Raw genomic sequence first — 13,549 nt, 5'->3', positions numbered from 1 at the left:
TATAGCTGCTATAATGTATGTGATAACAGGAACTAACTCGTTTTGAGGAGGTTCCACAATATTAAATGCAACTATAAAACGGATAAAATTTGGGTTGCTGCAATATAAAAACAATAAAAAACTCATAGACGTGCTGTGGGGCTGTAAGACTAACCCTGAATCATGTTGGGGTGTATCATACCTCATCATTGATTATTTTTCTTACAACAGCACAAAGTGTTTTATTCCTTACATCATATACAACGTCATCCTTCATGAAATGCTCATTTTGGGGGAAAATGCTTCAAATAATTTTTTTTAATATTTAGACTTAACCAAGAAAAAACATATGTAGAATGTATAGTGTGTGTCACACACACACACTCCCTGAGCCTGCAGTACCAAACCCTTTCTCTTGATAGAGTTAGAGATGTTCTTTAATCTGCTCTTAGCACCAAGCACACATGGACTGGTGACTTCTAGGAGTATAAAAAGATTAACTGCTTGCCCCCATTATACCTGACTGCAAGAATTATATCAAAAATACCAAATAACCTACAAAGGCTTCATAACACTTTTGAGCATTAAAATAATGCTATAATAATAAATAATAATTTCTCACTCTCAGATTGCTACCTGATTAGACAAATAGCTCTCATTGTTTTATCCAACAATATTCGGTTTATTGCAGTAACAAAAATGTAGCTCATACTTTTTCACTGACCTCCATGTGACACAATGTGTTATACGAGGAAAGTCTGATTATCCACCTTGAAAGGTCTGGCAAAATGCTCGAGTTTCACTTTAGAAAAACTGTTTAAACTCTGGATGAGTTGAATTCGAGACTTCGGTCAGGTTCTTCCACTAAACAGCATTCCCAAGTAGTTATACAAATTCTATTTCAGGTTTTTACCAACAACCAATTTATTGTACGACTTTGCAAAACAAATACAAAAGTGATCAATACAAATGATAAGAATTAAAACGTACATAGAATTATAATCAAAGAAGCAAACGCAACTCCTAAAATACACACACAAAAACCTCCTGTTTTAGCAGGTAAACAAATTAAAAAGAGTTGAATGCAGTAAGAGATGATCAGATATCAGGACAGTCACAAGTCAGAATCCAAATCCTGAATATAAAGGCACATATTTCAACAGAAATTACATGGAGGCATTGTTAAAGACAGAGATGAAGCACTGAAAACACAAAGAACCAAAACTCTTCAAAATTCAACATTATTCCTTTGGCGACGATGTGAAGTAACATTAGGAAAGAAAATAGCTGTGGCTTCTTCAACGGTTGGTCCCGCATACAATCGTACATCATCCAAAATCCGAAATTCTATGGCTGTAGCCAAAAAAGTACACACTTTGTTACAACCACTACACACAAAGACGAGCAAATTCAGTGTTTTGTTTGGGTCAGTAGAGGGCGCTACAGTACCGGGTAACACATTTTAATATGACAGACACTCAAATTTAATTCACTACAGACACCATTTAAATACTCAATAAACAATAAATAAATACTTCATGCTAGTATTAAATTACTAGATATCGCTTACTTAGAGATGATTTTTTTGTTTTAATTCAGAAAGAGCTGTAGAATTGCTGCGATGGTGCGCAGACTGGGACGTTAGAGCAAACGACAGGGTTTAGTGCTCAGACCAAAGGCCAGAGCTACACGCATTTGACATACACACCATGATTCCTAATGATAAGCTCTAGTCAAGTATTGCCTTTTATGTACATTCAATACAATTTATACCTAAAGAACAAGCACAATTGCAGTGATGTTCTACTCACCAGTGAGATCCTTCACTTTTCAGAAATTGAGCTCCCTTCGTATAAGTTAATATAGCGTAGTGTATATTCCTGAGGAAGGCTTCCTCTTTTTTTTACCATCATCATGAAACAAACTGGAAATCTAACCATAACCCAGATCACAAAAAGATAAAAAAGATAAACAGACTGATGAAGAGCAACCTTCAGAATGGAGGTCGAAAAACAAATAAGTTATATTCTCTACATCTTTATTACATCTACACTGCCGTTCGGTAATCCATACCACTGACGTCTGATCATCGACAAACAATCTGATGGAACAAATAAAGGAAAAAAACCTGGCAAAGAGAGATCTGCTTTTTCTTCAGTCATCTGCTACGATAGACAGAGCACGCAGTTCGTTGAGCTTGGTCTCGTTCTGCTGTTCTCGCTCTTGGTCTGTCAGGCCGCCTTGATCGATCTGATCTGTCAGGTCACTGAAGATCTTGTGCATCTCTGTGAAGTACACCACCTAAAACAAAACAAAAAAGAGTGAAAGACAAATTAGACAAAGACCTCACTTTTACTCATAAGCATTCATATGAATAGTTTGAGATCAGTTTCTTGGTGTGTCTGTCTATTAAGCACCAACAGTTTAAGAGTTTTTCAGGATCCTGCTCTTTCTGTGATTCAGGGGTCCTGCCTGAAATGCTGAGATGATTAATAGCCATTAATCACATTACAAGACACCAGGAGGAGTGGGCTGCTGACAAACCTGCTGGGAAATACAGTCGTTCCACCGGAAACCAAAACGCAAACACACACACACTCACTGCACATTTATTCACTCACAGCGTACTGTACACACATTACACAAGTATACACACACACACACACAAACACAGTTCAGAGTTGACAGAGAGCCCGCTGCCCTGTCCAGTGCACTCTAAAATGTCATTTTTATCACTTCCATTACATTTAGGAGATGTCCTTATCCAGAGTGTCCATCAAAAACATGTGCTCATGCTAGTATAAAGCAAGTTCAGGGTCTAAAATTATTTATTTATTTATTTATTTATTTATTTATTTATCTTTTTAAAGATTTATAAACTGTAATCTTTTGGATGGCTGATTCTGGTTAGACAGGGTGTCTGAGAACTCAGGAGTAAAACTACATATGCTTAATTTTGTATTTATTATTTACAACATGCGCTCTACATGTTGTGCATTTTCTCAGCCACAGGATCTTTTTTTTGCTTTGCTGAAGATACTGGATTGACATAATCACATATTTTCAGACACCCTGTATATGATACTTAATTCACAATTAACTGATTTGCAGTAGTTCATTAGTAGGTCGTGTTCATTTGAAAAGCCAATACACATTTTTTTTCCACTGCTCAATTGACAAACAAACAGTGAATTATATGGTTAAAAAAAAAAAAAACCTTAAACACTCAAACAAAACAAACTTCCTCAATCCTCCACCTCAATTCCAATATTTTTCTTAGCCAGGAAGGACGACCACAAGGCCAAACGTCCCCTCTTCCCCCTCCACTAATAAACATTTTTGATGCTGGAAGTAGGCATCATTCATCCTGACTCGGAGTCAAGTGGTCTCTGTCACTGCTTATTATCCTGTGCTCTAATTAAAAGATCAATCCGAGTCAGTGCCATTCTGTGATGTAGAGAGACCGGTTCCTGCCCCGGGGCTCATGGGAAACGGATACTGCCCTATTCTGTTTATGTGTCTAACTGGCAGCTTTGCCACATCAAGCACTGCCTGACGATCCGTTTACATGCAGCACGTGGGAGCGGTGTGGAGACAGAGGGGCTCCCGTCACACACTCTAAGAGATGGTGGAAGAAGCATGGAGCCACTGGGTGTGGGGAAAACGGGCGCAGTCCTACGCGTACATCCGCTTGTGTCCGTCTACGCCTAGACCAATTGCTTAAAACCAAAATTGCCACAGTAATAGATTCTGCAAATGACTTTTTGTAAACGAAACAGTGACAGGTTAATGTGACAGTCAACTCTTAGACATGTACACTGTCGTGGTCAACAGCAGCTATCATTTCCTGGAGACAGATTCTAGTTGTAATCAGGGATTGCTGAAACAATGCCACATCCTCCCTGAGTTTACTAACAGTGTCTGAAACCTCACTTTCCAAGGGGCCATGAAAACACTCAAAATTAGCCAAGAGTGGTACTGAGGACACTCAAGCGCTTTTAGTCAAGAAGTGTTTTTAATTCTATGTTTAATTTATAGAGTAGTATGAAACTTGAAGGAATGACTCACTTTTTTAACCTAATCTCTACACAGTTCATCTGTAGTCTGTGTGTGATTACTACAGCCAAGAACAGAGAAAGGAACAACAACAACAAAATTTACCCTTAACTCTGAATTTGAAGGCAGCTGTTACATTTGGTCAATAGACAAACATTTTAAATGTGAGACTATCCAACACAAATATAAACTACAAACATTACACTCTGAATACGTTTTTTCAGATGAGTCAAACACGAGAAAGTTCGAAACACTGGAGCAATGCAATAAGGCAATATATGTGTTCCATAAGGTTTTGTGGGATCACATTATTTTCAGATGTATTTGATTTAAGGAATCATTAAGGCGATTTACAAAACTATTTCTCGTAAAGATTTATCGACCACTAAACTTAAATGAAACCTCCATCCTGAAATACTAAAAAATTTCAACAAACTCAAATATACGAGATAATACTCAGATTTCGGTGTTGGCTCATTTTCAACATCATATTAATGAGAAATCCAGTGCAGAAGTAATGAGACAATAGTGAAAACTTTAGCCTGAAAGTTCTAAATGTAAAGCAGCGACTGCATATGAAGAGTTGTGCTGAGTTACGGCAGAGACTCAGCTCGACTAGTTAGCAATCTACAAGACGACGAGCACGACAGTGTTGACATCAGTTTAGCATGAAAGTTGAAGGTTTGGAAGCTAATCTGTTTGAGCAGAATGCACAGAGATAGAGCTGCTGGATTGCTCTCTTTAGGTAGAGAACAAACAAGGGCTAAATACCACTTCACCACTATCAGCAAACAGTCGAATGGTATTGTGGGAAATGTAGGAAACCAACATGCCGATTAAAAGACACCACTGAGGATCATATGTTAATTGTAAAAATTAATATGCAAGTCATTCAGGGAGGATTTTCTTTATCTTTAAGGGACTGATGAGTGGAAAAAGTTTTCTTTTCTTTTCTTTTTCAGTAATCACACAAAAGCTACGGATGTGGTGCACACAGATTAGGCTGAAAAATGCTGGCTTTTTCACATCTTATTTAAACATATGTGAATGATGCATGAGCTCAAGAACACACTCCCTAAAGAGAGTGAATAATACTTAAGAGTGTGTGCGGGTGTGTAAGACACACCGAGTAAGATATGGTGGACTATCTAGCCCCTGTGCAGATGGAGGAGGCCTTATGACAACTCTCTAATTTTGACAGAGGTCCTAAACACCACCTAAACATGCATGACATGATGGGAAGTGTGTATATATTTGTTCCGGAACAGCGTGTGATGTGGTGGAGCTCTGAAATGAAACGGTTGAGTTTTGCTTCTATCTGAGCAGAGGCGATCTCTGAACTGTGTGTGTATGATTCAGCAGGATGAGGGGACTCTCAGTTCCAGCAGATCTATGAGTCAGAGTGTTTAAGATATGTCCATCGTGGACTGCGGGCACACACACACACACACACACACACACACACACACACACACACACACACACACACACACACACACACACACACACACACACACACACACACAGGATAATCTCTGACTATAAGAGTCTCCTAGTTGAGGAATCAGGCTTGATAGCTGTTGCACATCTCAGTGAGTCTAAATACAGCATGTGTGATAGCGAGTCTCTGCGGTCCACCTACACACTGCCTCTTTAACGCAGCGATTCTCCTCTCTCGAACCGATGTACTATTCATACCTCTCAGAGCTTAACCACCACACGTGTGTGTGTGTGTGTGTGTGTGTGTGTGTGTGCGTATATACGCACGTGGCTATTCATTGCCACCAATACAGCTAGTTGACTGGTTAAGGGTCATCTGTAGGGGCCTCTTTCTCAGCATCGCTCCTTCAGTAAGCAGCTAATACCATGACTTGCCCTACAGCTCAGGCCCCATTATGGTCTTATTAATTTAAAATGAATTTAAAATGTTCTCCTTGTGAGATAAACTGAGGAATCAAACCTGGTCCTGCAAGCAGCCGCTTCTCTACTTACAGCGATATACACTATTTGCTTAAAGCCTCTCCCTCTCTCTTCCTCCTACTCTTTCCCTGCTCTGACAGGAAGGAGGCTCTGCCAATCATTTTGAATGCACACTGAGTGATTCATTCTAAGGCTCCTCGCTAATCAGCTAATAAGATTACACAAACGGGGGACACAACAGGAACGACGCTAATCCACACTAATACAGGAGAATCGCCAAAGGAGCGCTTGATCTTGTTGATCTCTCTCAGCCTGGTTGGAGTAAATTCAGGATGGAAAGAAGTACAGGCTTGGCTTCATCACAGGACTCTCAGACAGAGACCTCGACTAACCCCACCAACTAGTCTGGCCCCAATACCACATCTAGAGTCGAATACACACTAATTTTAGCCCATATTTCTCTGTCACAGACTAATTTTGGGGATCTGCAACAACCCACCCTTGTCTCATGCTATCATCTATTGTTATGCACAGCAGATCACTAAAGCAAGATCTATCATACATTTATCTATTTGTCTTGGAGGGCAAGGGCAGAATGTAAACACATTAATAATGCTTCTGTAAGAAATTTGGCATGTCAACACCCAAATTATAACTAAAAACAGCAAAAATAAAAACAAACAAACATAATTCCTAGTGGTGCATAGTTAAAAAAAAAAATGCGGACAGTAGCGTGGACAGACTTGATAGAGGCTCGCACATTTATTTTCTGTAAGTCCTGTAGGCTCCACCTGGCATAACCCCACCACCTTAGCCTGGACTAACCAAAACACCTGACTTCACTACCTCAACTAACCCGACCACCCCATCTTGACTAACCCTAACCACCCACTACCCCCACCACGCCACCTTGACTAACCCTAACCACCCACTAACCCCACTACACCACCTTGATTAACCCTAACCACCCACTAACCCCACTACCCCACCTTGATTAACCCTAACCACCCACTAACCCCACCTTGTCTAACCCTAACCACCTACCTTGTCTGACTACACCACCTTGACTAACCCCAACCACCTGACTAACCTGAGCTTGACTAACCCCACCACCTTGTCTGACCTCACCACACTACCCTGATTAACCCCACCTCGACTAACCCCAACACCTTGTCTGACCTGACCTGTCCACCTCAACAAACCCAACCACCCGACTGCAACTAATCCCTCTACCTTTTCGAACCTCACCACACCACCTCGACTAACCCCACCATCTTGATTAACCTCAACACCTATTCTGACCTCACCACTCCACCTCAACAAACCCCACCATCTCAATTAACCCCACCACTCCATCTCAATTAACCCTACCACCTCGTCTACCCCCACCCCACCTCACCTTTTCTAACCCCACCATTTCAACTAACCTCGCCACCCCACCTCAACTAACCCTGCCCCTAAACTAACCCCACTAGCTCGACTAACCCCACTACTTATAATTTTGTTGGTTCCTGATCCCAATTCCTGCTTTAAAAGGTGCTAGTAACTTGAGGGTTTAAAGAAGAAAGAAGTGTGAGTTAACCTTCAGCGCACACTACAACAGCTGTTCCCACTGCCCCTGTATCTAAACCCTGTGCTTTTATAAAGCCTCAGGAACATTATGTCTACTGCCAAGCCAAAGATAAACACATACACACACTAACAATCACAAGGTTACAATTGTGTAAGCCACATGATGTGTCCGTCCACTTAAAGCTCATCATCATTGCGTGGGGCAGTAAGTCAGTGGTAAAAACAAAACACACTGTGTGTGTGTGTGTGTGTGTGCATGTGTGTGAGATCAGCACATAGAGAAAGAAGCAAATAATTATGAACTTCCTGAAGTGACAGCCTGAGCTGAAGCAGGATTGTGGGGGTTAATCACATTATAGACAGGAGGAGGGTGGGGAGAGTGTGTGTGTGTGTGTGTGTGTGTGTGTATAAAAGACAGAAAAAAGGAGCAGTGTGTGTTTGCTTGACCATTTCTACGAGGTGGTCAAGGTTAATCACATTAGATCTGGGTGGAGAGAGCAGTAGAGGGGATTATGGCCTTGTGTGTGTGTGTGTGTGTGTGTGTGTGTGTGTGTGTGTGTGTAAGAAGAAAAAGGACAGAAATCAAGAGTGTGTTGTCTTCCCCAACAAGCATGATCGGCCATTCAAACATCACAGCCATGTTTTGATGATCCAGAACACAACGTACACGTCTATAAAGAATGCCATCAGAAGTTAATTACTTAATTACTTTACAGACAAGTACAGCAAAACAGGCAGCTGATTTTGTCAGATAGAAAATTAACAGAAAAAAAATAATAACCAAGATGACAGTGATACAGTTAAGTAATTAACTCCAGCTAAGAATCATATTATTCCTAATTAAAGATGTAGCTAATTATACACTATGCTAAGTGGCAAGCAAATGACATTTTACAATTAATACAAAACTTGTTTTGCAGGCCATTTTTATATAAAATGCTCAGTGGCAGTTCCTAAAAAATACAGATTCAGATGCCATGAAATATGCAAACTGCCCGCACAACCTCACACACCCTGACCCCTTTGTCCAACACACCAATTCTGCAATGTCACTTTTCTTTGCAGATTGGATCATAATTGGCTCTTATATTTATGATGTAATAATACCTGCCTGTTGTAGTTAATATTAAATTAGATTTTTCATATACTTCTTAAAAGAAAAGGGGTGACTTTCAGTTTGTGACAGAAATCACAAAATTGAAAAGAAGTCAACATGAAAATAGAAGTCAACATGAAATTCACTTTTTTTGGTAGTCCCAAGGTCTTCCCAAGAACTTTTATGACATTCCTTTTTTTAATATTTCCTTTTTTTTTTTTTTTTAAAGGTGTATTGTGTGTTGGAGGCAGGGCAAACTATCAAAAACATTTGATTTTACTGGGGTGTGAAGCTTTAGATCACCGCTGTTGTGTTGAGATTGTGAGCCAATGCCATGTCGTGCTGGTATTGGGGTCCACATAATATCACTATCAGAAAGACTAACCTCCTATATAATTGGTGCCTGGAGCCTCACAACACATCCGGCTATTGCTTTTTAATCAAATTCACTTACAATTCGGAACTTCAGAACACACCCGCCCCCTTTCCCTGGTACACAGCCTGACAAAAACAGAAATTTGTTAAATTATTTGGAGCACAATATGAACAAAATTATTTTGGAGCAGAAATTTTCCCGTGGGAATGAAGAGGAGGAAACATTGGTCTGCTCAGCTGCATACACGCTTTGGTTTGGGAGATGAAACCCATTTTAAAATCACCTACCTGTTCTGACATAGAGGAAACCATGGTTTGCATATCCAATGGTTAGTATGGAATGTTAGTCAGGAACAGTGGTTGTGTTTATCACTGTTACTATATCATCAGTATATGGCTATACTATATAGCAGTATCACAACTAAATTTGTGTGGCAGACTGGGGGAAACCATTCACATGGTCAAATTTGGACATTTCTACTACATGCATTCTTAAAGCTACAGGTTTTCCTGAAATGAAATATGCTACCCCCTAATGTGAAAAGGGAGAAAATTCCATTTAAACATTTCACTCTGACTGTGGGAGCATCATGGACATTTTGACAGCCGATCCAATATTTGATATCTGATCCAATCAATTTTTTTTTTTTTTTTGGCCGAAACCATATTTTGCGTAATGAACATAATTACCAAGATGTACTATACAGTAAAATCATGGTCAAACTGATTAAAAGTGAAAGCTAAAGGTAGTTGAGATTAAGAAGGAGTTGAGATTAGCTGATCTGTGTGTGGGGCTCACCTGGGCTCGGATAAGCGCCTCGAAGCTCGGCTGAAAGTAGTCGATGCGGCTGTTGTAAAATTTGGGCATTTCTTCCAACAGTTGCTTATTCTTGGCTTCGAAATCCTCCCTGACTGGCCTCAACTCTTCCTTTGCCTAAAAGGGACACAAACACACACACAAACACACACACACACACATGCTCACTTTACCCTACTAAAGAAAGATAGGCAGGTTTTTGGGGGAATTCTGGAGTGGTTTGTCACTAGAATAACACTGCTGAACTGGATTCCATGACACAGAGTAGGAAGTGGAGGTGGTGAAAATGAGAGAAAACGAGTGATGCAATGATGTAGTGGTGAAAGAAGAGATGGATAGTGTGAGAAAGAATGTGTCTCATAATAGTGAGTTTTTTCTTTACGGTGCATGAGAGCAAACATTACTGGAAGCGAGAAGCAAAAACACACACAAACACACACAGGGTATTTAATCAGAAGCTTGTTTAGTGCTACTCTACAGCCCTGATAAAGCCCGTTTTCTCAGTGTGTGTAGGTGGTCAACTCGTATATTTTCTGCACCTAAGCCTTTTGTGCGTCTACGTGTTGACACACTATTGAGTGTATACATATACATAGAGTGACCTTGCGGCGCCTGACTTGGTGAGCAAACGCTCATTTGCTACTACGGTGTCTCAGAGTTAGCGTTTACACACAACTACACACACACACACACACACACACACACACACACACACACACACACACACACACACACACTCTAAACCTAATTATCTGGCTCTGTGCGTGTGCTGGAGCCTCTAAAGTGCAGCAGCGGAGTTGAGAAGCTGCTTCTGTTGCGTGGGTGCTCGAATGCATCCATGTGCTCTATTTCTGTAAAGGCTCCAGTCAGCACTTGTTACGCTGCGCTCCGAAAAACACCGGCGGCACAGCAGAGCACAGCACAGAGACTGGGATCAGTCTCTAGAGCCACAATGGGGCAGAACACATATCGCATCCTGCTCTATAGGCGGACTGATATGGCTGGATCAGAACAACCTCTATGAAGAAACGAGAGTGGACCAGCAGAGGAGCCTACAGAGCAAAATACAAATATTCTACTGAAAAGAAAAGAGACAGGCCTCACTAGCATGACAATGAAGGAATTTAAAAGCAAAGAGTAAGTGACTGGTCCTGATTAACAAACACTAAGTGACTGGTCCTGATTAACTGCTAATATAATTAGAGAAAAAAGCAAGCAAAATAGTAGCTGATCATCACTAATAAATCTGGTTATTGGTGATATATTAGCAACACTGATACATTACATTAAGTGTCAAAGAGGTGGATGATCAGTAATTTTCTACCTGTGTGCGTGCGTGTGCGTGTGTGTGTGTGTGTGTGTGTGTGAGATACATGGAAACGAGATTTTCTGCAACAAGTGACATTTGAACTGAGACTTTCTCAATTCTATTAATTAAAGACACACATCCAAATGATTCATTCGAATGTTTCTTTAGACCAATCCTATAGCTCGTGTGGTCTGACTTAATTTGTTCCTTTAGATCTGGTGCCACATGTAGCTTGTACAGTTGCTAATCAGCCAAATAATCATTTAACATGTAAATCAAGCAACCAATTTCCACACTGATTAGTGCTTTATTTAATTTGTGTTTAACTTGTTAGTTGTAGGCTATACACTTTGGCTACGCTGCACAGAGAATGTGAAGTGACAAACTACAAGCAAACAAGTGACATGTTGCTTACTAGTGTGAAAGTCCAGACGACTGAATGAAACTTAGGTAGTTGCGCCACCAAAAGCAATACTGTAATCAATTTTTTAATTAAATAAACAGTTCGTGATGCATCGGTGAGGTCAAAGCTGGTTGTACCTGATGGAGTTTGACCATGATGGGTCCAGTCTTCTCCTTCTCCTCATATTTCTCCACTTTAGCCTGCAGTCGCTTATAATCCTGCAAGGCCTGCTCTCTCCGCTTCACTGCCATGTTCAGACTGGGGAACACACTACTGTACCTGATACACACACACACACACACACACACACACACACACACACACACACACACACACACACACATATATACAAGAGAGAGAGACAGAAATACCATGAGAAAGAAATATGAACAAAAATGTTGGACTAATATATATATATAAAGTAATACTATTACAAAAATGAACATCTCCCTCAAGTTGACTCCTCAGAAAAGTTTTCCAGCTTGTCTATTGATTTCCATCAAGTCTTACACAATTGAGCACACATGTTCAAATTTTCGATGAGCCATGCAGCGATTGTGTCAGAGATCGATTGCCTAATCATCAGAATTCAAGCTCTTACATATAGACAATCGTTCGACAGAGCATTGACCTCGATAACATTCAGACACCGCTGACCTTATTTCAGCATTACCGCTTAATTAAAGCAGTGAGGAAGCCATGTGATTAATTGTTTCTTTTCCAAAAGAAAATGAGTGAAAATGCTGCTATCAGGATACTAAAAATAGGACCAAAAAAAAAAAAAAAAAAAAAACTTCGGGCTGTAACTTAGCAACAAGAGCGGGTGGTTTGGTTCGAGGCCTGACTGTGCTCCTGCTTAGCACTGCCAAGAACCGTCAGGGAAGCAGCACAAACACGTGAGATTCTTTCAGGCCAAAAACACAAACCGAACAACTACAGAAAATAGCGTTTCTATTATTTGTGCAAAGGAAACCAATAGGAAAACGTGAACGGAGAGTGAGGGCTAGTTTGGGGTTGTGGTTCTTTATACAATTTATAATAACACTTGAATAAAATAAAAGAATTAAAGGCCAAATGAACAATTATTAAATTATGAAAACATTTAAGATTTGTTGGACTGGCCAACCAAAGGCATGTAACTACAGAGTTAAGTAAAATATCAGTACTTTTTTTATTTTTTTTTATTTAAAGTTTTAATATCATCTGGATATTGTCTCAACTTGATCAATAGCTCTTGTGATGATAGCAAGATTATTTAAAAAATGGTGATGTAATCCTCCTGACAATAATGGAGTAAAGGTAATTTAGCTGATCAGCACTCAGACCGACTCCGAGTCGTGTGTGAGTGACAGCAGAGGAACGTGGAAGTTTTTTAATGGATGAATGATAGCTCAAAGGTTTTAGTGGTTTCAACCACAAACCCAAAGGAGGGATTGTAATGTAAACAGAGCACATCGTTATGACATCAGACATAGTAATAGTGCTCACCTAGAGGCAGAGAGGGCGGAAGACCGACAGAGACAGTGAGAGAGAGAGAGATAGACCTGGCCCCACTACGCTAGGTTTTGTTAAGACAAGTCCCGGATTGTTTCCCACAGGAACTAAAACAGGGAGCGGCACAATATCGTGCAGAATACGTCACCATCAACCCACACACTCCCTTCAACACTACATCACCTTGGCCCACTTAACTGACTGTTTAGCCCTGGGGGGGGGTCTGAAAAGTCTGTCTCTCTCTCTAACAGTTTAACTGTAATGAATATATGACCTACAATACTGTAAAATGAACAAATAAACATGTAGACGATATTAAAATGTAAACAAAGGAAAGAATTTAAATTTCATGTGTTCAGTGTTTTTTTAATTTATTATTATTATTAGTAGTAGTAGTAGTAATCAGGAGTTAATTTCTGTTCTTCTTTTTTTTTTTTAAATAACATTTTTAAACCCTCCATTGTATCACTTGTCCTCATTGAGCTCAAAATATTGTCTGATTATTTTCTGGCAAATTAAAAACACTGA

General features: G+C 40.0%; 1 protein-coding gene across 1 annotated transcript in view; it reads right to left on the bottom strand.

Moving 5' to 3' along the window:
• Positions 1-873: 873 nt before the first annotated feature.
• bin3 (bridging integrator 3) overlaps positions 874-13,549 on the bottom strand; it is a 43,094-nt gene continuing 30,418 nt past the window's right edge. Inside the window, exons 7-9 of the mRNA XM_026925568.3 lie at positions 11,665-11,806; positions 9,798-9,932; positions 874-2,280 (exon numbers count right to left, since the gene is read on the bottom strand). Of these exons, the coding sequence (XP_026781369.1) occupies positions 2,134-2,280; positions 9,798-9,932; positions 11,665-11,806 (424 nt within the window). The 3' untranslated portion in view covers positions 874-2,133. The remainder of the gene's footprint in view (positions 2,281-9,797; positions 9,933-11,664; positions 11,807-13,549) is intronic.

This window comes from Pangasianodon hypophthalmus, chromosome 8 (assembly GCF_027358585.1).
Source record: "Pangasianodon hypophthalmus isolate fPanHyp1 chromosome 8, fPanHyp1.pri, whole genome shotgun sequence".
In the NCBI taxonomy this organism is placed as follows: domain Eukaryota; kingdom Metazoa; phylum Chordata; class Actinopteri; order Siluriformes; family Pangasiidae; genus Pangasianodon; species Pangasianodon hypophthalmus.
Note: the sequence above shows the minus strand (reverse complement) of the source record. Positions and strands in the feature narration are given on the sequence as shown.